At 27.4% G+C, this 25,450-nt stretch overlaps 2 protein-coding genes across 2 annotated transcripts; one reads left to right on the forward strand and one right to left on the reverse strand.

Moving 5' to 3' along the window:
- Positions 1-10,245: 10,245 nt before the first annotated feature.
- LOC124942258 (MYB-like transcription factor ODO1) lies at positions 10,246-11,188 on the forward strand. The gene is made up of 2 exons (XM_047482722.1): positions 10,246-10,524; positions 10,608-11,188. The coding sequence occupies exons 1-2, from the start codon at positions 10,262-10,264 to the stop codon at positions 11,044-11,046; spliced, it is 702 nt and encodes a 233-aa protein (XP_047338678.1). The 5' UTR covers positions 10,246-10,261; the 3' UTR covers positions 11,047-11,188.
- A 2,406-nt stretch (positions 11,189-13,594) lies between these two features.
- LOC124941269 (primary amine oxidase-like) lies at positions 13,595-16,170 on the reverse strand. Its single transcript, XM_047481568.1, has 3 exons — positions 14,807-16,170; positions 14,053-14,717; positions 13,595-13,975 (listed from the first exon to the last, which is right to left on the reverse strand). Exons 1-3 carry the CDS (start codon positions 16,109-16,111, stop codon positions 13,759-13,761), a joined length of 2,187 nt encoding a protein of 728 aa, XP_047337524.1. The 5' UTR covers positions 16,112-16,170; the 3' UTR covers positions 13,595-13,758.
- Positions 16,171-25,450: the final 9,280 nt, after the last annotated feature.

Raw genomic sequence — 25,450 nt, forward strand, 5'->3', positions numbered from 1 at the left:
TTCTTTGCTACAACTGTTTATGATCTCAAGATCAAGTTTTCTTAAATAATATCAATTCATTTTTTATGAAAAATTTATGCTGCCAACTGGTATTTGAGAATTAAAGTATATTTTAGATTTCAAAATGAGTTATATATTATATAAAAGAAATGCACAAGAATAAATAAGGTAAAGTTTTCCTTTCTCTTATCTATTACATGATTAAATTTACTAACAAAATATTAAAATAATTATTTTTTATTTTATCATTAAATATTAATATATTTTAAATATTTTTATCAAAAAAAGTAAATTATAACTCTTCAAAATCATCTACAATTATTCTTTATTAAATTATTTAAAAAATTGAATAAAAAAAACCCAATCAAGCCTTAAAGGTTTAATAGAATCACGACTTAAAAAAACAGCACACAATCTGCCCGGTGTCACATGAAGACATTTCCTTCTTTCTAAGCGCATGCAGTCCGACACGTAGCACACGTGCCCCATGACATCGGCTCTATTACAATTTTTTTTAACTAATAAGATAATACTAAAAAGTTAATATAGTCTATACCTCGTCTTCTATTGTTTAATCTTATAAATTTCAACATTTTTTTTATTTCATTATTCTTCTTAATATTTTTTTATTCACTAATCCTTTCCTTTTACCCATTTTTTTTTTAAATTAATATAATTTTATTTAATTACCAAATAATTATAAATATATATTTATTAAATTAATTATTAATATAAATATATTATAATAATAATAATATATTATTATTATTATTATTATAATAATAATAATATATTATTATTATTATTATTATAATAATAATAATAATAATAATATATTATTATTATTATTATTATTATTATTATTATTATTATTATTATTATTATTATTATTATTATTATTATCTCTTTCTCTTTACACACTTAGCTTGCACACCAAACATGTGGAAAGATATATATATATATATATATATATATATATATTCATTTATCTTATTATTATTTATTATTTAAAATAATATAATATTATTTTATAAATGATTAATTATAATTATTTCAGATAGCATGTAATAAGTAAAATATTTTAAAAAATTAAGAAAAACAAACTCTAAATTTTTAAATTTATATATATATATATATAATAAATAAGCACGGACCCTTCTCACTAACTTTTTTATAATTTTTTTTTCTTTGCTAAAAATATCTCTATAGTTCCTTCTCTTAAAGATCAAACACAAAGTCATCAAATAAATAAGGTTAAATAAAATATTAGTCTTGAAATTAAAACGATTTAAGGGTTTAAACTTTCAAATGATCCATCTATATGGCCTCAACTTTAACATATTTAACCATTTGAGACATTGCCTCATATAGATAAACGTCTGTCTAATTATGCCAGCGTGGTTTTTTTTTTTCAGTTCAATGCCGGAATAAGTTAGTATTATACTTCAATTTTCAAACCAGGCCATGGACTTAAAGCCATCGAGTCTTATGTTCAAAAGAAAATCTGCCGTAAGTCAAAAACTTCAAAAGATGGTTGCAAGGAAGAAAATAACTTTAGAAAATCTCAAAGTAAACAATTCTTCTCAAGTGAGCAATCCATCTCAAGGGGAACAATGTTAAAAAATTCCACTTTTTAAATCTGGAACCTACACGGAAGTAATAAACCTATTAATAATGAAATTGTCTAAATTATTCACCAAATCATTACTTAACTTTGTTGACAAAACAAGGAAAGAGTTGGTCGGTATGTGTGAATGAATACATGGATATTTGCTCTGTAAAGAATTAGTTTGTTTCTCTGAATGAATACATGAATATTTTCTCTGTTTTATATAAGAAAATAATTTCTCCGTTAGTCTGATTTCATCCACTTTGTTTTCACCGTTAATGAATTGCTCTGTTTGTCACTTCCCACGTTTGTTTTCACAGTTAATGAAGCTATGTTTATCTGATTTCATACCAGGAAAGAATTGTTCTGTTTGTCACTTTCCACACCACATATATATATATATATATATATATATATATATATATTAATATTAGAATAACTAATGTACACTCAAACAAACACAAACATATTTTTTTTCCTAATATGACTTAAAATAATTACATAATATACAAATAAAGGACAATCATTGCAACAAATATTATGTAAATCTTTACCACTAATTGTTGAAATTTCTTTTGACATGGATTTAATTGTTTCAAACTTCAATATCATTATTTCAAACTCTTCTTTTAATTATTAAAGTTTCTCCGACTTCTTATCCAAAAACATTTGGAGATTGTTATGTAGGAATTTCAGCTTTTTTAATTCTAAAAAAAAGTTCAAGAGTTCATCCAATTAAACGATCATCCAACTACTCAACGTCAACCTCCTTCATTTTGTAAAAAAAATGTAAAAATTATATTATGTTTAACATTAAATTACAGATTCAATATATAATTATGAGAAGGAAATTAATTACCTTATTATTTGGACAACCTATAAATCTTCTACCAAGATTTAGTGTTTCTTTCAAAGATTATATAAACTTATATAGTAACCTTGACAATCATACATAACCAATTTTTTGCAATATAAAAAAACCTGATTATATTTAACAGTTTAAAATCGAGTATTTCTATTTATGTAAAGTGAGGTAAATCATACAAAGATTTGTATCCCTATTTATTTAAATAAAATATTAAGAATATTTTGCTCATTTATCCAAATCATCCATTTGTATATTTAACTACGACAGTCTAACAACCAACCATTCAAAGTATATCAGTTTTAGTTAAAGAACAAAATAATATTTGTATGATCCAAACATACCTTATGTCACATAGGTTAAAAATGTTAGAATTTTCAATCTAAATATTTATTTTGTGTCGATAAAATGAGACATTCTATATGCATAAATATACACGAATCTTTAAATGAAGAACGGTTCATTAAGTCGTTCTTCGTTGTTCTTTGAAATTTCTCTCAATCTTGGATCTTCTTATTCTAGATCTGGACCTAGATCGATAATGAATGATGCGGTAGGTTTATATCTTTCAACCCGATAGCCCTTTAGTATTTTTGAGAGATGAACAAACATTTACTTTTTGTCTGATTAGAGAAACATAATATGTAGGATATCTATATGGGTTAGGGACTTAGCTCAAATATACATATTTACTATTCTCCCCATCAACGAAATAATAGATCACATTAATTGACTTTAATTCTTATATAATAACAACTAATACACAAGTATTAAATAATATATATACTCAAATATTATAAATAATTCCAGCAAAACTCTCAAATCAGTTTCTCTATAAAAATAATTTACACTATTTATATATCCCAACCTTATAGTGTGATTTGAAAAATGAAAAATAATAAATTAAATTATTAATTAACAATGCACTTAATTATCCAAATCATCCATTTAAAAAAATTTAGAACTGAAATAAATGAAGGTCGACATTAGGTTCAGTTGTGACATTAAAAAAATGTGAGGATCGAGCATACAAATAACTCATTCAAAGGATATATATGTATGTTTGAAAATTAAAGCATAACACTCACTCATTCCGACATTAAATTGAAAAATGAAACATAACAAATTTATTAATTAACAGTGTACTTAATTATTAAAATCATCCACTTTTACATCAAATTATGTCAGTCTAACAAACAATCATTCAAAGGACATATGATTTAGTAGGAGCAAAACATATTTTTCACATAGGTACAAAATTGAGATCTTGACTTTATTTCTATCCTCAGTCGGTCGGTCAATCATATTTAGTCTTCTTCCTCAAATAGTTAGTCGAGATGGACTGTGACCAAGGCTTCGATGAATTGCGTCCAAGACTTCGAGTGATAAACTCACCCAAGATTTAAGACAAGACTCCAAAGATAATCACAACAACGTAAGATGAAGAAGAACATAGAGGAAGAAGAAGATAAGTGACATAAAAATAGATTTTACGATTTAGGGTTTTTAATTTAGACTTTTAATTTTTGATTTTATTTATTTATTTTTAATACGTGATAATTAAATTATGTGGCAGAGTAAAAAAACATGTCATAAATAAATAATCATTTGGTTTGTTTGGTTAATATGTGAAAGTTCGAACACATATGAAATATTTGAAAGTTCGAGTCTCGTATAGTCAAACTCTTTCAAGTTTGAGCTTCAAATAAAATCTTTTCAGTTTTAGTTAAATTTTATATAATGTTGTATTTTTTTTTATTTTCATTGTTGTTTCTCAAATGGTTAATGTCGTTGTGTTTGGTAATAAAGTAAACATTCTTATTTGTATTTTTATTGTTATTTTTAACCGACTATCATTTATATCAAATTGTATGACATATTACCAACAATATTTGTCTTAGTCACACCTAAGTCTTACCATAGAAAAAAAAATAGTAGTCACTTATTTGATTCAATTATATAAATACCATATGGATATGGACTTACAAGGACAACCATGATAGTGTTAGGCCTGAAAATTATTTTATTTTATTAAAAAAATAAAGAATGACTTAATTACAAGAACAAACAAAACCGCCAAAAAATAAAAAATAGGAATGAAAAGATCATTTGAGAATCTACTCATGCCTGGAACAAAATCATGAACAAGATAAGCAAATCTGAAACATATATATGTTGTATTGACTTATAAAGAATTTGGTATTTTGTTGACTTTAGACATAATTTGATATAATATTATTGTCACTCTCTGACAAAATTTTGTGGAATATTTGTCCTCTATTGTTACTAAGTTGGTGGAATCATTCATACATGAATTTGATTATCCATTTCTCCAACAAGTTACTCAATTTGATAGTTTGATCTTTATGAAATTCTATAGAAAATGATGAATCATAAATGTACTCTTTTCCCATTTGATTGGATTTACCAACTATCTATGATCTCATCTTAGACCATAATTTGTGGCCTAATTAACACTTAATTATCATGTTTGAAAGCTCAAACACCACTAATTTTAATCCTTTAACCCATCTTCACATTTCCTAATTAAACCCTAAACCTAACTAATATCACTATCATAAGAAAAATGATAAAATGTTATTCATAAATATAAAATAATAATTGATAATATTGTGCATAATAATTGAATGTTAATCAAAATCTAGATCTAATATCTTAGATAATATCATTTTCACTTGAACTATCCTAATTAATTATATAATATTATGATTTTAAATTAATAACTCATCATCTTAAAATTTTTGAAAATTAATAACATATGGTTGCATTGCATCACCAACCAATATTTGAGTCTTAGTAAACAAAAGGAAATCTGAACCACATCTATCTAATCTCAACAAGATTGTCATTAAACTCTTAATTATGTTGTTGATTTTTTTAATCACATCACCAAATAAAAGGGAAGGCCGACAAACCCATCATATATATATTTTTTTTAAATAGTACAATTTCAACAATAATATCATCACTTCAACTTATAACGGTTTTAGCGAAAATTGAAACTCATCTTTTAACGATGTCTTTGTTTTTACCCATAATATATCTTTAAAAAAACATATGAGAAATATTAGAGAATTAGAAGATGACGTGGTATATAAACGTAGTAGCAAATAGATGGTCCAAGTTTATACACGAGATGTATGTATAATATAAATGGCTAGAAATATGTGGTCGTTTTTATAGGTAAGTAGAAGAATTTGAACCACGTAAGTATAACTCAAAAAAAAAAACATTAATGTATGTGATTTTGGTTGGTGGTACAAAATTAATTCTATGATCAGTTTATCCAGAAAGATATTTGGGTCCACGAACATAATTAATTGATAGGATACTATATTTGTTCATAATGTAAGACCAGGCTGGCTACCAAAGATTCAATAGAACCTCCAAATTAAGTCCAATTCAAGACAATAAATGCTATTGTTTTTCACCTTGTATGAAATGGAAAAAAGAGGCTCATTAAATGATTTTATATAAGATATTACAGATTAAAAATGATATATATTCAATTTTCAATAAAAATACTCTTATTTAAATTCAGTTATTTTTTTTATTTGGATTTGAGTTTTTTTAAAATAGGAATACAAAAAATGGTAACATGGTTATAATTTTGTAGGTTTTAGATATTTTATTCTGGTAAAAAGACTTTGATGTTGTTTAATCTTAGTTATTTAAATAACTCAACTTAATTAAACATGATATTTTTTTCTCACATATCATTAAACTAATTAAGCAAAATATTAAAATATTTTTTTAAAAAATATAAATTTTATTTTATCATTTTATATTAATATATTTTAAGTATTTTTAACAAAAATAAAATAAAATAAAAGTATACCTCCTCAAATTCACCACAATATTTTTTTATTTTTAAAAACTCATTATATTTAAATAACTTAAATTTGAAAAAATATTTAAATTTTATTAATATATAATAATAAATTAATAATTAATAATTTAAAATATATAATATTTTAGAATTTTGATTAATGTATTAAGTAATGTGATTAATGAAAAAATAATAATATTTAAATAGTTTAAATTTTTATATAAATTAAATAAATCCTTGCATAATAACACAATTATAGAGTAACAATAAATAAAATCTATCAATCACTTAAATTAAAATAGTTAAAAGAGAACTTTATACTTGTTATTAATTAATAATTATAAAATTATGGTCATCATATTTTATATAACTTATATCTTGTAATTAAAAAAGACTTATAATATATATATATATATATATATATATATATATATATATATATATATATATATATATATATATATATATTTGTATCTTGTACATAAAATCTAGGAAAAAAAGTATTTATAATGGGAAAGAAAGATAATATATAATAAATGAAAAAGACTGACAGAGACAAGTGGGTGTGGCTCAGTTTTATAACTACGTGGCAGATCTGCAGCCTCATTGTCACTTGTACTTGGTTTTTTAATTGTGTATTGATCTTCATTAAGCAAACAAAAACTACCTATAATTTTAATAAATTCACACATAAACTTAGGCATCGTTCAGATTTTTTTTTTTTTTTTTTATAAATATAGAAGGAGAAAAAAAATTAATATTTGATGATTATTTTTGATAAAAAGATTGAAAGAGTATAAATATATATAAATAAAATAAAAATTAATAATTTAAAATAGAAGGTATTTTAGTTAATGAAACAAATGATGTGATAGTTGAAAAATGATTGATTCGAAAATTGATTTGAAAATTGATTTGGTTTATGTTTTTTTTTAACTCAAAGAGAACAAGGTCCTAGGTAATAAATGTAGGTAAGTGTATTTTTTTTTCTAATTAAAGGAGAACTAACATCACATTCTACCATTATGGTCCCCACTTAAATTCAAAATGGAATCGAACCCCCCGTGACTTTTTGGTCTCTTAGAAATTCTTAACCCTAAGTATATTTAATAATACTAATAATGTTGTTAATCACAATTAAGTCCTTTCTTTTTATCATATTAATGTTAGATATATACTTATATATTATTTATTATTATTATTCCATTGGAATTAACCAGTTATAGGCACACTTGATGCTTCCGTCATCATGACAATATCACCTCTTGGTCCTAGACATTTTTATTTTGAGGACACTCATCATTTGTAAGCACTAGCTTTTTTCACTCTTCTATTTTATTTGTTTATTTAAACTTTTGTATGGGTTTATTTGAAATAAACATAGTTTAATTTTTTTTTAAAATTTGTAGAACGGTGACGTGGGAAAGTGTATTTTTTTTTTAGTAAAAAACTTAAAATATATTAATAAATAATGTTAATATTATTTAATTTTTAATTAATTTAATTATTAAAAATAAAGTAAGTTTTTTTTTTTAAAAAAATCTTGCTTTATTAAAAAATTGTGAGTAAGCTGATTTTGAAAAAAGGTGTAATTTTTGGTAAAAATATTTAATATGATATTAATATATAATGATAAAATATTTTTTAAATAAATAGTTATTATTTTAATTAATAAATTTAGTGACATAATTGATAAAAGAATAAATAAAATATTTTTTATTATTGTGGTTGGATTTTTATAATAAATTGAACAAGTTCTAAGAATATTTTAATGAATTAAATAAATAATTTTATGATTATAATGATAATGATAAGAGGATTTCTTTTTATAAAATATATATCTTATCTCATTTCCTTCACTAAAATACTTTTAATATCTTATCTCTAATATTCTTTCTCATATATTTAGATTATAGAAACATCATTAAACTTCAAAATATTAGCTTAAAAATATTAAAGTTAAACAAAATAAATTCTAAAAATACCAAAATCAAACAAGCTCTTAGTATACTTCAATTTAATCTTCTCTAAATATAACTCATGACTCAAGTATCACCTGATTATGTGAAATGGAATATACCTGTTTTTCAAAAAAAATCTATTAAATCTATTTTCAATAAATTAATAAACTTTGACATAATATGTGGACATGATGGTGAGGGTGATGAAATATTTGAGTCACAATCCAATAACAATGCATATGATTATGTGAGAGAAATATAAATTGTGAAGGAAAAACATTATTATTTTTACTATTATTATATTATTTTTTTGGATGAATAGATCTAACTTTTGCCCTAATTTTGTCTACATCATACCAACTTGTGGACCTAAATGATCCAGTCACTCACATTTTAGAGGGAGATAAGCTTAGTAACTAAATACTTCTTTTCACCAACCCGATTTTTAAAACAATAAAAACAATTAATATATATATATATATATATATTATATATATGACCTACATGTGACAGCTCTTGATGTTTAAAATGTTATTTGAATATATAACTAATAGATTGAGTTATTTAAACAATTTTTATGGAATTAAGACTATAATTTATTTATTTTTGGAAGGAATTGAGTGAAAATATTTAGTATTTATAAATAATATTTAAAAATATATATTTAATTGACAAGTTAATTTATTTTATTAATGAATTTGAATAACAAGACCTTGGATTCCAATTATAAAAACATAGTCTTTTCACACATTTTAAAGGAAAATATCTTAATGAGGACATTTCACCTAACTAATATATTTGTACAAGAAAAATTACAACAAATTACTAGTATGAATAGCTTAAGAGCTGGTTTCATATGGTCTTTTTAATGATTTTTTTGAAAACTATTGTTAGATAAAGTAGTGGGTTCTTTTAATATTATTTTAGGATAAACTTAAAATATATATTTTATAAATTAAATTTTAATAAAAAACTAAAAATATTTTAATCAATAAATTATATAATTTAAAGATTAGTCTGAAAATAATATGATAAATTACATGTCTTTCTAAATGAAAAAAAAAAAACATTTACATTTCAAAATGTACAAGTTTTCATATTTTGATTTTTAAGAGGTTAAATAAATTTAATTATTCGTAATTGCTTGATAAGTATAATTCATAATATTATTATTATTAATATTATTATTATTATGACATTGTCTAAGATTCGTTCGGTAAATACAAAAAATTTTGTCGAGAAGTTAATCGTTATTCTTAAGAATTTACGAGCTCGATAACTTATGAATATAAGTAACGTTTTTATTTTATTTTATTTTATTTTCTATTTAATGCCATTTTTGTGTTCTGTTTAAATAATTTTTGTTCATTTTTAATATATGAATTTTTTTTAAAAAAAATATATATAAAAAATGGCTAAACAAATTTCATATAATATTATTTTTTTTTTAAATCGCATAAATAGACTCAAATTCGCGTTAGTCCAATAAAGTTAACATAACATCGTTTTTAATAATTTTGGTTGTGCACCATATAAAAAAACACTTGGCCTTATTCATTTGGGTTATTTAAATAACTAAAAAATAACCTTAGTCTCTCCCTTCAAATAAATTATTAAATTCATTAATAAAAAAACACTATATTTTAAATGAGTATTAATATTAATTTATTTAAAAAAAAAATAAGGAGAACTAATATATCCTCATTCATACACTCTACTTTTATTCACAACATTTTTTTGTAAAAATTGAACAAATTGGTATTTTAAACTTACTATTTCCACTAAACTGTTAAAGTGAGATAAAAAATTATCATTAACCCAAATCCCAAACATGGCCTTAGTGATTAAACCGATGTCATATCTTAAGTATTAATCAATTATTAAAAAACAAAAAAGGGTTATGTGGGTACTATAAAAAGGTAGTTGTAGGGGAGGTTTTGAGTGTTAATGTTTAGTGGTTTTAACTCCTAAGAGAGATGGGAAGAAAACCCTGTTGTGACAAGCTTGGTGTTAAGAAAGGGCCATGGACAGCTGAAGAAGACAAGAAACTCATTTCCTTCATCCTCTCCAATGGCCAATGCTGCTGGCGAGCAGTCCCAAAACTCGCCGGCCTTCGCCGCTGTGGCAAGAGTTGCCGTCTTCGATGGACCAATTACCTCCGCCCTGACCTCAAAAGAGGACTCCTAACCCAACTCGAAGAACAAATTGTTATTGACCTCCATTCCCATCTTGGAAATAGGTTTGTTACTCTGTTTTCTTTAAACACAATTGTTTGTTATAACCATTATACAGCTGATAACCTTATTGTTGGATTTGATTCAGATGGTCGAAGATTGCAGCTAGATTACCGGGTAGAACAGATAATGAAATCAAGAATCATTGGAATACCCACATCAAGAAGAAGCTTCTTAAGATGGGTATTGATCCAATCACACATGAACCTATTGGAAAAGAAAAAGAAGAAGATGAAACTAATGAGAAAAGTAACATTAATGGTGATCAAACTATTTGTTCTAGCACCACAACAGAGTCATCATCATCATCTTCCTCATCATCATCATCATCCTCATTTGATCCATTAATGAGTTTCTTATTAGCAAACGATGAAGATGCTGCTTCTCTAACGGGTGACATTGACCCATCTTGGGAATTACTCTTAACAGATAGCACTAGTATTGAATTACCAGTTTGGGATGAAAGTTTTCCTTTGTTATTGGATTGTGAGGATTTCGGTGTTCATGATTTCTTGATTGATTTGTAACTCAATAAGATGTTAGTCTGTTTTGTTAGTGGGTTTAGCTAGCTAGGCTTGAATTTGGAACAATGTGAAAATGAGTGTTTTGTATTGTTATATGTATCATGTATGGAGTTTTGAAATTAATAAATGGTCTTAATTTGTATTAGAAACTTAGCATGTATTTTAATAAATAAATAAAATTGAAAATTAAAGAAGTCTAGCATAACACTCCACCGTCCTGACTCCGCTTAAACTCAAATCGTTTTCAGATAAAATCGAACTTCAATAATAATCCATGTATACTTAATTAAGAGAGCAGAGAAAATGTATGGAAGAAGAAAGAAACAAGAGTGGGGAAACAGAGAAGGTCCATGTGCATTTGTGCAGGGCATTTAAGAGAATAAAGAAGATAGAACCCTCATGAAGATTTGCAGCATCTTAGCATTGCTGGTGCATGATGGGCCTCAATCTCACTGAATTAATCATGATGTTTATGTTTTAACCCAAAAATATTGCAACTTTTGTCCGAAAGACATGACCGCGTTATTTGAAAACGGGTTTATAGGGTTTATTCTCTAGAGTAAAATATTACGACTCAAATATTCTTGGTAGATTGTATCGAAAAAGGTTTAGTATCTGAATTTTGATATAGGTATCACTTTAATAGTTTATTTGATTTTAGATAGATTTGATATAAATGTGTAGTTGATTAGGAATTTAGGATAGACCAAAATAATTTAACTAGTATGTTATAATTGGTGACTTAATTGTCACTAACAACATCCACTATGTATTCCACTAGCTTACTTATTTTATTCTATGCCAATTTCAAAGGTCATTTTATAACAACTTGTAAAAAAAACTCTAATTTTGTGAATTATAAACGCATTTTGAATGTAAATATTAAAATATCCTATGAGTAAGACGTTTCAGTGCTCTTTCGATTGAATCGCTTGTTTTATTTCAACTCTTCAAAATACTCTTTGAAATGACTTTTGTTTTTATCTTAAATTGATGACAATTGCTAATTAAATATTTAAATTTTAGAGCTTAATGTCCACTTTACAATAAAGAAAAGGTAAATGTATACCTTCTATAGAAAAATAATACTATATTTAAGTTGGACTCATACATTTTGAAATGTTTAATGTGAAATTTGTTTCTCTAAAAACAGTATTTTCACCTTATAAGTGGAAAAGGTTAGGGTAGGATCCCTATTTCTTCCCAATTCGTTTGATTTTGGATTTCTTTAATTTTTTTATTAACTTATTTCTATTAGGGCATTTGTAGTAGAATCCTTAAAATGTGTTTTATCTCTATTATAAAGATAAATAACATAAAAGTTGTAAAAAAAATGTTTTATTAAATTCTCTATCCTTATAATTTTTTAAGGATGATGAACAGTGAATCCTTATATTTAGGGATTACTGTAGCATTCCTAAATAATAAAATAATATATTTTCTCTTTCATGCTAACAATAAATATTTAAATATATATGAATAAGTAATTAAGTGGTTGAGGTGGTTGAAAAATTGGTTGTTTTAATGAATATTTAAATGATATATGGATAAAGATAAGGAAGCTGATGTAGAATAATTTATATTTTGATTCTCTAAAATATGAATATTATTATTTTATATTATTTTTAGGGATACAAAATAGGGAAGCAGGTACAAATACCCTTACATCAATAACATTTAAATTAACAAATTATTTAATCTGAATTTTTTTATGCTCATCGAATGAGGTGAATTTGCGTCAAATCTTCATCTAAAAACACCTTCTTTTTCCATCTCCAAAATTGCAATATTTTTTTTTGGACGACAGAAAATTTTTCATATGTAAATTCTCCCCCGGAATCAATAGATCCGACTCTATGTTGTTACGTCAGCGTCGGTAAACACATGTATTTGTTTATTTATTTTTTATTTTTTAAACACGAAATAAATAGTTTATTTTCTAAAACACAATATATGGAAGTGTTTTTATCCCATTTTATAATTGTTAATTTTTTGTTAGATTGAAATTTATTTTAACATGCTTAAATGGATCCACGAGAATAATTGAATGACAAATTTTTTTTTACTTCTACTAAAAACATGTCAAATAAAATTGTAACTATATTGTGGAGATCTATTAACTTAACTTTTGACTCTCACTTAAACTGATATAAATCGATATAGATACTTTAATTAAGATATGAAAACATAACAAATTATATATTTATTTAATATTTTTCATAGTTCACATCAAAAAATTAGTGATATTCCTTGATCATCAACATGAAACTAAACTTTATATATCTGTCCTTTTAAATTATTTAAACCCCCACTAAAAGAGAAAAAAATAATAATAATTAAAACTCTAGTATTTGGACACATTCACATCGAGATTCGAATTTGAATCAAGATTCCATGAATATACCTCCAAAAACAAAATAATCATCTCTTGGGCCATGTTAATTTGTTTATTATAAATTATTACTTAATTTTCTGATGAAGAATCATATTTTAAAAATCGAATTCCCTGGGCCATGTTTGAGCATCTAAATTCCCAAAGTAATGGAATCTAAGCCTAACAAACTGAAACCTAACAATCATGCATGAATTTGGATAATCCCTTATATAATTAAACATAGATATATGGTGAAATTGATGCATGAAATTATTTGAAAATATTTACATCATCCATAACCCATAAACATAACATAAAACATATGATTAAAGAAGGCGTCATTAGTTCGTCGCTTTAGCCGCCGCCTTACATGTTGGAAGATCTTCTTTCGCGTTCGGAGGAATCCTTAATATAGGATTCCTCTCGAAAAAGTTAACCGGTTTCAACTCAAAACTCGACGAAACAGTTGGCATGATTGGAAAATCCTCTTGGCATGGTATATGATGGAATCCCAATGTGTACCACACCACTATGTCTTTGTCCTCAATTTCCCTATCCCTGTTACATGTAACATATTGTATCATATAGTTGTTTTTTATATACATAATTTAATGTCAATAAAATAGATATAATACCTTTCTGCCCAAACCGCGAGAGTGTCTTCCCCTTGACTCTGATAAGCAAACAACCCCCCCGCCCATTGCTCGCTCCGGTTATACGGAGTAACCCATATTTGATTATTCGTAAACGCGCCCCGTTTCTGGGGAGGATCGTCGAGGTCAAGTAAATTGGCGGCAGTCCCCGCTGCCACCACCTTGTACCCGACTGGATTCCCCACTCGGGTCTTCTTCGAAGGGTTAATGACATGGAATTCGGAAGGATCGTAGAGTTTGAGCTTCACTTGAGCATCTTTCTCGGTTTTGGCTACTTCCCTTATCGCTTTAAGGTAACTACGACGAGGGGATTGATCCGACGGGGAAGGTTTTTCTCTCTTAAGGTGGATTTTCACAAACGAGTTATCCGAGCCATCAATGTCCATGTCGAGATGGAATGTGACATAATGATCGTGGATTACGCCAATTACATTTTCGGATAAGAGTGTGCCATAGAGATTTTCTTGGTTGTTTATTTGGTTCATGTTAATGTATGATGTGCCTTTAACCATTAGAATACCACTCAAACCAACCTTGATTCGAATGAGTCCGTCGGTTTGGAATTCCCAATCTACAATGTAATCGTAATTGGCTACCGAGGCTGCCATTCTAACCACAAGAGTCACCTTAGGCCTCACCTCCTTTATCTAGATTGTTACCATGAAAATTTATTTCGTTATGTTTAAACGATTCTTATCATTTATGCAAAATTGAATTAAGAAAACTATTTGATTACCTCCAAGCCCGTGATTGGACTCTCCGAGTGACGCCAACCAATATCGCCCGCGTAACTTTCGAAAACACAAATCATATTAGATCGGACATACGGCATCCCATCGCCGGCTGCGAAAACACCATCCATATAATAAGCATTTCTCGGGCAATCATTAAGCGGGTCAAGAGGCATTGCTTGAAGTCCGAACCCGTATTCACCAGCATCCATATAAGTCTTGAAATACCATGCATCTGTAGGGTCCATATAAGGAACAAATAGCTCCGACGTGAACCCTTTATACATAACATCCCTTAGCACCCCTGTTTCCGGGTCACGAACTTTAGCCTGAGAGATTATAACCGCAGCTCTCGGGTCGGCTTTTAAGTGAAATTCCCAGTTAGCCCATTTGACTAAATGATTATCTTCAATAGTAAAGCTAGGACCTTTCGGTTGTTCGATGGATATCGGGTTGATTAAGTTCAATTTTTGGTTACTTTTGAGAATTGAATAACGATACTCTGTATTATCTGAATTGGGTATTGGAATGTTCTTCCCTTTCTCCGAAATCTCGATTACTTCCTTTGTATCCATGTCGAGAAGAACAGTTAACCCTTCGATAGGTCTCATGTAGAAATTTGCAGTGTCTTTAATAGAGTAACATTGTACCTTAATCAATCTCCGGTTCTCCTCTGTTTTCCCGAACCACCCGGTTGAAATGGGTAAACATGTAAGATCCATTAGATCGACTCCTCGAGCTATAATCGTACGGTTGAAGTTTGCATCCGAAAACGGTGCCCATGTAGCTGAAGTCATGTCTTCCATTGTCATCATCGGGTAACCCGAAATTGGACCCGGATTGTCACTGATAATCTCTGCCTTATCAAGATCGATTAGTATCACGTGCGTGTCGCCGGAGACACGTGCCACGACGGAGGCTTGTCGTTGGGGGAGTGGGTCAGGTTTTTTCCACCTGAGGACGGTTGATTTCGGTGGTTCTTCGAGGACGATGGAGTGAAACGATGCCGTTTTGAAGATAGGGTTAGTGGAGAGTAGGGATTTGACTTTGTTGAGTTCATTGATGGTGAGGGGATCTAGAGGGTGGTGGGGGACGTCGGTGGTGTGGCGGCGGGGAGTGGATTCCGGCGGGTTTTGAAGTGGGTCGGGTTTTTTAGGGTGGAATCTGCACCATGGGGAATGGGTATTGCAATTGAGGAGGTTTTCTTTGTTTGATGATGGGGTTTCGGGGAAATTAAGGAAAGTTAGAGTGAAGAGGGCGATGAATCCTATGATGAGGACTATGAAACTGATGAAACTCTTTCCTTCCATTAATGATGTCTTTCTCTCTCTATCTATGTTTTTCTCTAGTTTATCAACTAGTGTTGATTCTATATGTGAAGTGTGAGCTTTTTATCTTCTTTATTTTTCATTGTTAAGTTTTTTTTTTTTTTTAAATTTTAGATTATTACATTAATCTACCCTAGGAAAAATATATCATAATATTAATATTTTGAATGATTTAGGTCACGACACAAAATTAAAATAATTTTTGACCCGGCACATCATGATTAAAATTATAGCAAGAATGCCCATATCAAACACAACTAGTTAGACATGATTCCGAACATTAATTCACTCCCGTTTACTAATTGAATTATATAATTATGTTAAATTTTATTAGTTTTATTTTTTTTGAATTTAAACAATCAAAATGTTGATAATAAAATTGTATTTTAAATAATTGAGTTAATAAACTCATTAAAATATCTTAGTAAAAATAATTAATTTAAAATATTAAATTTAATTTTTATTAAAAGTATTTTAAATTAAAATTGAGAAATATGATTGTGTTGTTAATAGTACTAATTTCTTACCAATTAAAAAAAAATATATATAAATTAATAAAAAAAAATTAAATTAAATTTATAATAAATATGTTTATTTAAGATGGAAATTCACACCATAAATGACACTGTAGCTTATCATAGTAGTACTGAATAAAATAAAAATATAACTATATATTATTTTACTCAAACAATATAAATTAAAAAATAAATAAAATGAAATAAAAACTATTTACTTGTGTGGCCTTAAATATTTAATTAAAAGTGACTTAAAATGATCACACATTAGATATTTTTATTTGTTTGCTCTTTATATGGATTGATAAAGACAAGTCGAGGTTCCGTGGGGAATCTTTATTACTAGTTTTTTTTTACTCTAACAAATCATTATTTTAAGTAATATTATATTTAAACATAACGAAATTTATATTATATTTAAGTAATTATCTCTAAATTTATATTCATTATTTATTTGGTTGCAATTTTTGTGACAGAATTGATTAATGAAATATGTTTTTATTTTAAAAAGAAATGATATATTAGGTTTGAATATACAAACAAAACTTACATAAATTAAATTTGTTAATTCCATCTTTGTTTGATAAAATAATTTATTTAATTGATATTTTTGTTTGATTAATAATAAAGTAAATTGATATTAGTTTATAAATTTATGGAATATAAATTATTAGAGGTATAAAATTATATATAAATAGAAATTAATAAATGAATCTCAATATTTGATAAATCTAATTTACGAAATGATAATTTATTGTTTTTTTCTCAATATTAAAAGGCCCACTTATCCAAAATGGTTAAAGCCCATTTACTTGCCTCATAAGTGGTTCAACAAAAAGTAAGGAAGAGAGACATGGGCCGTGTTAGTGGGCTCATAGCCCATTGAATTAGCCACACTAGTGTCACGGGTTAAAATTAGATCACTAAACTAAATCGACTCAAATTATAGCTTAGTAAGCTCTTTTAGACGATACAAGAAGAACACAATGAACTTACAGAGAGAAAACTCTTGAGAATAAGATTATATTGAAAGAATCATTGTGATTTACAAATGAATACATTTAAGATATTTATAAGACTAATTACAACAACTATATTAATAATAATTTCCAACTAACATATTAATTATATAATCCCCCAACTACCCCATTAATGATATTCTCCTCATTAATGGGCCTAATACCCAACTACTACATTTATTACTCTAGGGCGTGTTTTTTTCGCTTCTAGAATATTCCTTGTAGTGGGCTTACTTGGATGATAGGGCCTCTATCGGTTGGGCCAAGACTTCAATGAACCTCGACATCCCCTTGAACGGGTCGTAACACTAATGGGCCGTAACATTCTCCCCCACCTAAATCGTGGTCGTCCTCAACTCGACCTTGCACCGGTACCCTTCAATCTTCTAAATTGCCACGAGTGATAATTTCTTTCTCGGCACTCCTCCTTAAACCTAATTGCATGCCTCCTCAAATCTGCCTATTTCTTCATCTTCTTGGTGTCTCTATCCAAGGATGCCCGAGCAAGATCTTTTTCCTCTCTTAAGGATTTGACGAGAGTGAAGGTGGACCGATTTTGACCAACGTAACATGTGGTCAAACCTTGTGGATTTGATGGTTGTTTGGTGTCTTTGGCATTGAGCCCCTCGAAGGCCTTCACACCCGCTCTCTAGACTTTCTCGGGTACTTCTCTTTTTCCTTTGGAATCGTCCCATCATTATCCTAGCAAAAGTGGAAAATTTTTCTTTACCACATTTGCGACCTTGGCTGAATCGCATTGCCGAGAACATGCACATACCCTCTGATTCTCTTCTTGTTGGTATCACTCTAGTCTTTCCGTGATCCAAAATAATTTAGGAATTAAAATGAGGAACTATGCAAGCGCGTACCTGATCGAACCATTGTAGTCCTAACACTATATCGTAGTCATCCATAGGGACTAATGTAAATGAGACTGTCCCATTCTAGTCTCCGATCCTAGTGTGCACTTTCTTAGCCTCCTCGGTTACCGGCTTGACTGTTGTACTCATAGACTTTACCGTCTCTCTCGTTGGGTGGATGCGAAGACCCAACGCCTTAACCACTCCTTCACGCATGAAGTTGTGAGTAAATCCATTATACATTAGTGCTTTGATGCGCCTTTCCCCGATCAAGGCATCTACGAACATTGAGTCCCTCTTTGTTCCTTTGATCGGCTCCGCAATACTAGTCTTCACAGCATTGAGTAGTCTTAAGGACTTAGTTCCTTGAACTACTGCAACCTTTTTACCTTTGAACGGGCACATTAATTTTATGTGGTTGGTAGCACCACAAATGTGACAAGTTCTTAGCTTACCCAATTCATCGGTTTGTCTTCCTTAATTGTTGATTGGCTGCCACTTCTTGAGTGTGCGGTCTCCCCCACCATTCTTCTTATCATGTGGGCGATCTCCCCACCTTCCTCCTCCTCATCCCTAAGGATCTTCGGTCTGTCCACAAATACTTTGAGCTCGATCAGTCTTTCTGCAACTGGAATTGCCTCGGAGGCGTTCATCACATTGGCCCTTTCTAGCTCCAACTGCGCCCAAGTCTTTAGGCATTAACAAATGCGAACAAAGTCTCATATTACGTTAAACTAGGTAACTCGAGTATCAACTCCTAGAACTCCTTTACATACTCCTTGATGGTCATGTTGTGTACAAGTTGACTTAGCCGCTTCCTAGCTTCGAAATCGGCATTTTTTGGGAAGAATTGACGCTTGAACTTGGTTTTGAAGTCTTCCCATATTTCTCTCATCAACGTACCTCGTTCAATATCTACTTCTCGCCTCCTCCACCACAGTAGTGTCATCTCTATAAGAAAGAAATTTGTTGTTTCCAACTTGGTACGATCATCGAATATGCTTGATGCCCGAAAGTACCTCTCCATGTTCCAAAGGAAGTCCTTCACTTCCTTTTCACTTCTCAAGCCTTTGAATGAAGTTGGCTTGGGAACATCCATCCGATGAGGTGTCGCACCTCTATGCTCCCCTCCATTCCACCCAATTCGACCTTCGAATCGATCCAAGCACATCGTCACGAATGCTTCTATTCGAATTGTTAATGATCCCCATGACCTCATTCATCAATTTTTCACTTATCTCATCCAACACCGTCACTCTATCGGCCACTGCGCTAAACACTTCGAGAGTTTCTTGGTGCTCGCTCATGCCTTCTTCAAGTCGGGTCACCCGCGCTTCCATGGAAGTACCTCTCTCGAAGAACTTATCCCTCTTGGATCCATTTTACTTATGTTTGCTGGTCGAAACCTTAGTGATGGTAGCAGCACTTAAATCCATCTTTTGCAGCTTGAATGCGAAAGTACAACCTTGCTCTGATACCACTTGTCACGAGCTAAAATTAGATTCGTGTGGCACTAAGCTAGATCGAAGAGATTCTAACTTACTAAGTCTTTTAGAAACAAGAAAAACTCAAATGCAAGAACACTTTAAGAAAGAAACAAAGTTTGAGAATAAGATTGTATTAAATTGAATGAATACTTGGTTATTTACAAATGAATACCTTTGAGGTATTTATAGGACTAATTACAACAACTATATTAATAATAATATTTTCCAACTAGCATATTAATTATATAATCCCCAACTACCCCAGTAATGATATTCTCCTCGTTAATGGGCCTACTACCCAACTACTACATTTATTACTCTAGGGCATGTTTTCTTCGCTTCTAAAATATTCCTTGTAGTGGGCTTATTTGAATGATAGGGCCTCTTTGGGTTGGGCCAAGACTTCAATGAACCTCGACATCCCCTTGAACGGGTCGTAACAGTAGTCTCTCCTCTCATTATCACGTTGCCAAATCCATTATTTCAATATTTCCAACTATTAGACGGATCCACCATAGTAGCTAAACATAATCGTCGCTAAAAAAACTAAGATGTTTTTCGGAACATTCATTGATGGAGTTAGAATTTAGAAGTGATTAATATTTTAAAATATGGTTCATGTATATTAATAAAAGAGGGATTAATATTACATAAGATATATCTATTTTATGAATATTAAATTTGATATAAAAGCATACGCCAAAGAGAATAAGACCTAAAAAAAAATGATAGGTAACTAAAACTAGGTTATTCCAAATAAGCATGACAAGAAGAAGGCCAAATCGATTGATTGTGTTTTTATAACTTTGTTCTGATAGAATAGAACACAGGGAATCTTGACTGCCTTCGTGATACATTTGATATAACAACATTGTACTAGTGCCATTAATGTTTTTTTTTTTCAATCAAGAAGAAGAAGAAGTAGATTAGGCTGCAGCCACATATCTGAATCTTCGTCGGCATCTGAGTGTGGGGTTACCCGCCGGCAGGACCCTTAATTAGCTACCTATATCTCCCCCACCGGGGACCCGGCCAGGCTCTCAATCATTCACAATATTTATAATAATTCACCTTCTTCATTCCCTACCTCACCTATCCTATGCCATGTCTAATATTACACTATTTTTTCAACTCTCAGTACTTGCCTACCACAAAAACACACTCAACAAATTTAATTTCACGTCCGATCTCAAACCCAAGACTTTAAAATCGAAAATATCCACATTTTTCTTGTAAGCTACACTAGAATAGAGGATCAATCTACCTTATCTCAAATAAATCATGTCTAATACTACATTAAAAAAAATTAGAATGCTTGATTTCGCTACTCTTTCGATGTACGATAAATCACCGCGGGTTAAGCGCATAACTTATAAATACACTTAACCAATTTAACTTAGTTCATAATTTTTTCAATAAAATTTATTATTTTATAAAATATTTTTTTTTTTTTAAACTTGCCGTAACTCAAAATGTCGTATTTGTATCCACTATTTTTTTTTTTTACTACTGGCTAGAAAATGTGATCAATTTATCCTTTACCCATACATATTTTATAAGATCATTTTTGTTTTTTCTATTTTCATTTCATACTTTTATATAACTTTGAGCTTTTTTACTATAATTTGTAACTAATTTTAAAAGTCTTATTTTATTAAAAACTTTCTAATTGTGTGATATTTTTTTATATTTTCTTTAAATTAAAAAAAAGGTAAAAAAATGGATCATGATTTCTTACATTTAAGTTGTTTAATAAATAAATTTTTAAGCTGAATTATATCAATTTAACTATTATTACAATAAAAAGTAGAAAAACAAACTTAAAATGACTATTGTAAGTTGTAACTATTCAACATATATAATTTAAAATATATTAATATTTTGATTCAATCAGATAACATTATTTAACACTTCAATTCTCTTATTAAGTTAAATTTATAGATTTTTGTAATTCTAATTTTATTTTATTTTATTTTAAGATGAAAAATAAACTTTATAGCTAGTAAAATTTAAGATTTGTGATTGAATTTGAATTTAAGAGATTTTTTTATGTAAAAAAATATGAGGAGAAAACAAAAACACAAGTTTCATGATATTGGGAAACGAGTATGAGCTGCCTGTCAATTTGTGAAGAGATTGGAATAATATTTTGTTATTATTATTAATTAATTATTTAATTAATATTCTAATTTAGTTATATATTAGGGATCATGTGATGTCTATTATCCCTAATTGCATTATGCATAGCTATTAATTAATTATATATTATGTTTTTAATTATTCTTCTAATTATTCTTCATTTTTCATTTTCAGATCCAATCTACGTCGTGAATGGTGGGCAAATCTGAAAATAAAATGTAATATATATATATATACAGTAACTAAAATTTTATTTATTTATTTAATTAATTAATTATATCTTTTTCTCTCATGACTTAATTCTTAAAGCTCGATTGATCTCGGTTTTTTTAAGGATTTTATTATGTTTTTTTATATATATAAATTCTCTTTTTTATTATGTAACTATTATTAATTATTATTATAAGTTTTAATAATCAAATCTAGTTTTATTAACTAAAATATTTGTACTTTATCTTAAAAAATATAATTTTAAATATAAAAGAATATTATAGTAATTTAACAAATAAAAAAATCAAATAACTTTTTTTTTATCCAATAATATTTCTTTTAATAAAATCTCAAAACATGGTATAACTTAATTGTTACACGCCCTAAGGTGTAAGGACTAGTTTCATCTGGGATTTTTGAGTTTCTCAAAAACAATTATTTGATAAAAAAATGTATTATTTGAAATTTTATTTTAAATAAATTACTACAACATCATATTATATTTAAATTAAATTAAAATAAATATAATTTTAATATTTTAATCAATAAAAGTAATTTATTAATTAAAATGACTGTAACTTAATTATTTATAAAAAAAACACAAAATAAAATTTAATAAATATTTGACTAGTGAATTATTTAGTCACGGAGGAATTCAGGAACTTTCAATGTTATTATTACGACGTTTTATTATATTTGTTATAAAAAAGTCGATGAAGTATGAAATATATATACGAACAAGTATTTTTTTAAAATATATTTTTTAAATTTTATATAATGTTAGCAGTCTAATATTTATTTTAATTTACTAAGTGTTCATAATTAATTTTAACTTCATATAATTGATTTATATATATATATATATATATATATATATATATATGGTACGGTGGATCCCAATCATTTAAATTATCCCCTAAATAATAAAATAATTCACCACCTCCACATACAATTTTCATAAAAAAAAAATATATATATATATATATAATAATTATTATAAATAATATCTGAAACCAAACAAGTATTATTTGTTATCTATAATATTACTGCTGGTTGCAGGCCCCAATGATTATTTATTTATTTATTCTTGAGAGCCATTAAATGATACATAGAATTTCCAACATCATTTTCTGTTTGAATTTTCAGATACGCATGTTACTTTTTATTTCATTAACTTCTTTATTTTTATAATTACATATTTACATATTGACCATTTTGCCCTCATTTTTTTTTTAAAACTCTCTTGTAAATATAAATTAATTAAGAGCTGTAATTTTAATTTGGTTTAACTGTTATTTGAGACTCGAACTTGAATTATTTTAACAAATGAGACACTTTGAATTGTGATATATGAACTTTAATTATAATAATTTTAGTCATTTAAAATTTGTTCACATAAATTTGTTTTGTTTTTTAATTAATTTATCACATTTGTATAAATAAATTGTTTTTCTCCGATTTTTCAATATATTTTCACACCTTACATATTTTAAAAACATTAAAATCGTATTCGGCAGTTTTGAACACGTATATCTCGAAAAAAAATACTCAATATAAAATACAAATAAGTCAAAACGGTAGACCGTACATAATATTATGTCGTTATGAAGTTATTGGAAAAATAATACAAAATCTATCTCTATTCAAAATTTCTCAAAACTTTTTTTTTTTTTTAAATTACATATTTTGTAGTTAACGAAACCAATTTTAACATATTAGAATACGTAAATCTCAAAAATAATACTCAATTTACAAAAAATACATTCAAAACGTCTCAAAATAACATTTCATTTAAAAAACGAAAATGATACATTAAAATGATAACACATAATTTATCAATTTAGAAGAAAACCTCAAATGAAAAAATAAAATTATAGTTTGACTGTTTGAGTCCATATAACACAATTTAAAATTCGAGTCTCATTTGGTAAAAATAACCCAAGTTTGAACCTCAAATAATAATTGAGTCATTATAATTTATTATAGACTCTATCTAATCTACCCAAACATGCCCTAATGAAATTTACAAGAATTCATTAAAATTTGAAGCAGAAACAACGTCAAGGAAACGTTATCTATAAATTTGAAAAAAACACAGAATTTCAAATCCTATATAATTTAATTCAAAGCTCCGTTTTTTATTTTGTTGGAATTTAGGTGATTTTTAAACCAGTGTTTTTTTTTAAATTTTAAACTCAAAACAGATAAATTGATGAGATATTAATAAAGTACTAAAATTTGAATTGTTTCTTAGGTCCACAATTTGAAAAGGAAAAAAAATACTCAATGCTTTGTTCCACTAAAATATAATAAAGTACTAAACAGATAACTTTTTTATTTTTTATTTTTTATTTTGTAAATATGAGATTATTATATATGTAAATATTTATTACAAGATTAATGCAGTCACCAAAATCCAATGGTACTTAATGTTATTTTCATAACATTATAAAAACAAAATCTCTTAAAATCACCCAAAAATCATATATATATATTTTAAATAATTGAGATTTATTCATAATTTTTTTTAATTTTTATTAGATCTGTTGGTTCTTATCTTATTCTATTAAGATGCTTTTTACTTTTATTTTTGTTAATATTTTTGTTTACCACTCAAATTAACATCTAAAACAAATTAGGTGAATATTGCAATATTTATAAAATATTAAAAGTATCAAATTTAAATTAGGCTCTACTAAATACCCTATATCTACGGATTTTAGGCATATTATATGAGTTTGTTAATTAATTGTGACTATATATCAATAATTTTAAATTAATTTTTAAAATAATTAATTAAACAAAAACAAAAAATTAATTAATATTTTTCAATTACTAATTAGATATATTTTAAAAATAATTATTTTTTTTTAAAAAAATGGTATTTAAATATTAAATAAATATAAAAACAGTTTAATAATACGACATGGCATGAAAAAATAAATAAATAAAAAATTACAAGAATGAAAATATTTAAAAAAAACAAATACAAACAATTTATCGTTGTCCGGATAAGTTATAAGAAAGCATAGTAATAATAATATTATAAATGATAAAAATATGACTATACATTTTTTTAAGCCCATATATA

This window comes from Impatiens glandulifera, chromosome 6 (assembly GCF_907164915.1).
Source record: "Impatiens glandulifera chromosome 6, dImpGla2.1, whole genome shotgun sequence".
NCBI lineage: Eukaryota > Viridiplantae > Streptophyta > Magnoliopsida > Ericales > Balsaminaceae > Impatiens > Impatiens glandulifera.

Bases quoted from the DNA above. Each gene is read 5' to 3' on its own strand.
- LOC124942258 (XM_047482722.1), top strand. From the start codon at position 10,262: ATGGGAAGAAAACCCTGTTGTGACAAGCTTGGTGTTAAGAAAGGGCCA. The intron at 10,525-10,607 runs GTTTGTTACTCT...GATTTGATTCAG, and splicing joins CATTCCCATCTTGGAAATAG to ATGGTCGAAGATTGCAGCTA.
- LOC124941269 (XM_047481568.1), bottom strand. From the start codon at position 16,111: ATGGAAGGAAAGAGTTTCATCAGTTTCATAGTCCTCATCATAGGATTC. The intron at 14,718-14,806 runs GTAATCAAATAG...GTAACAATCTAG, and splicing joins GTCCAATCACGGGCTTGGAG to ATAAAGGAGGTGAGGCCTAA. The intron at 13,976-14,052 runs GTATTATATCTA...TACATGTAACAG, and splicing joins CTCGCGGTTTGGGCAGAAAG to GGATAGGGAAATTGAGGACA.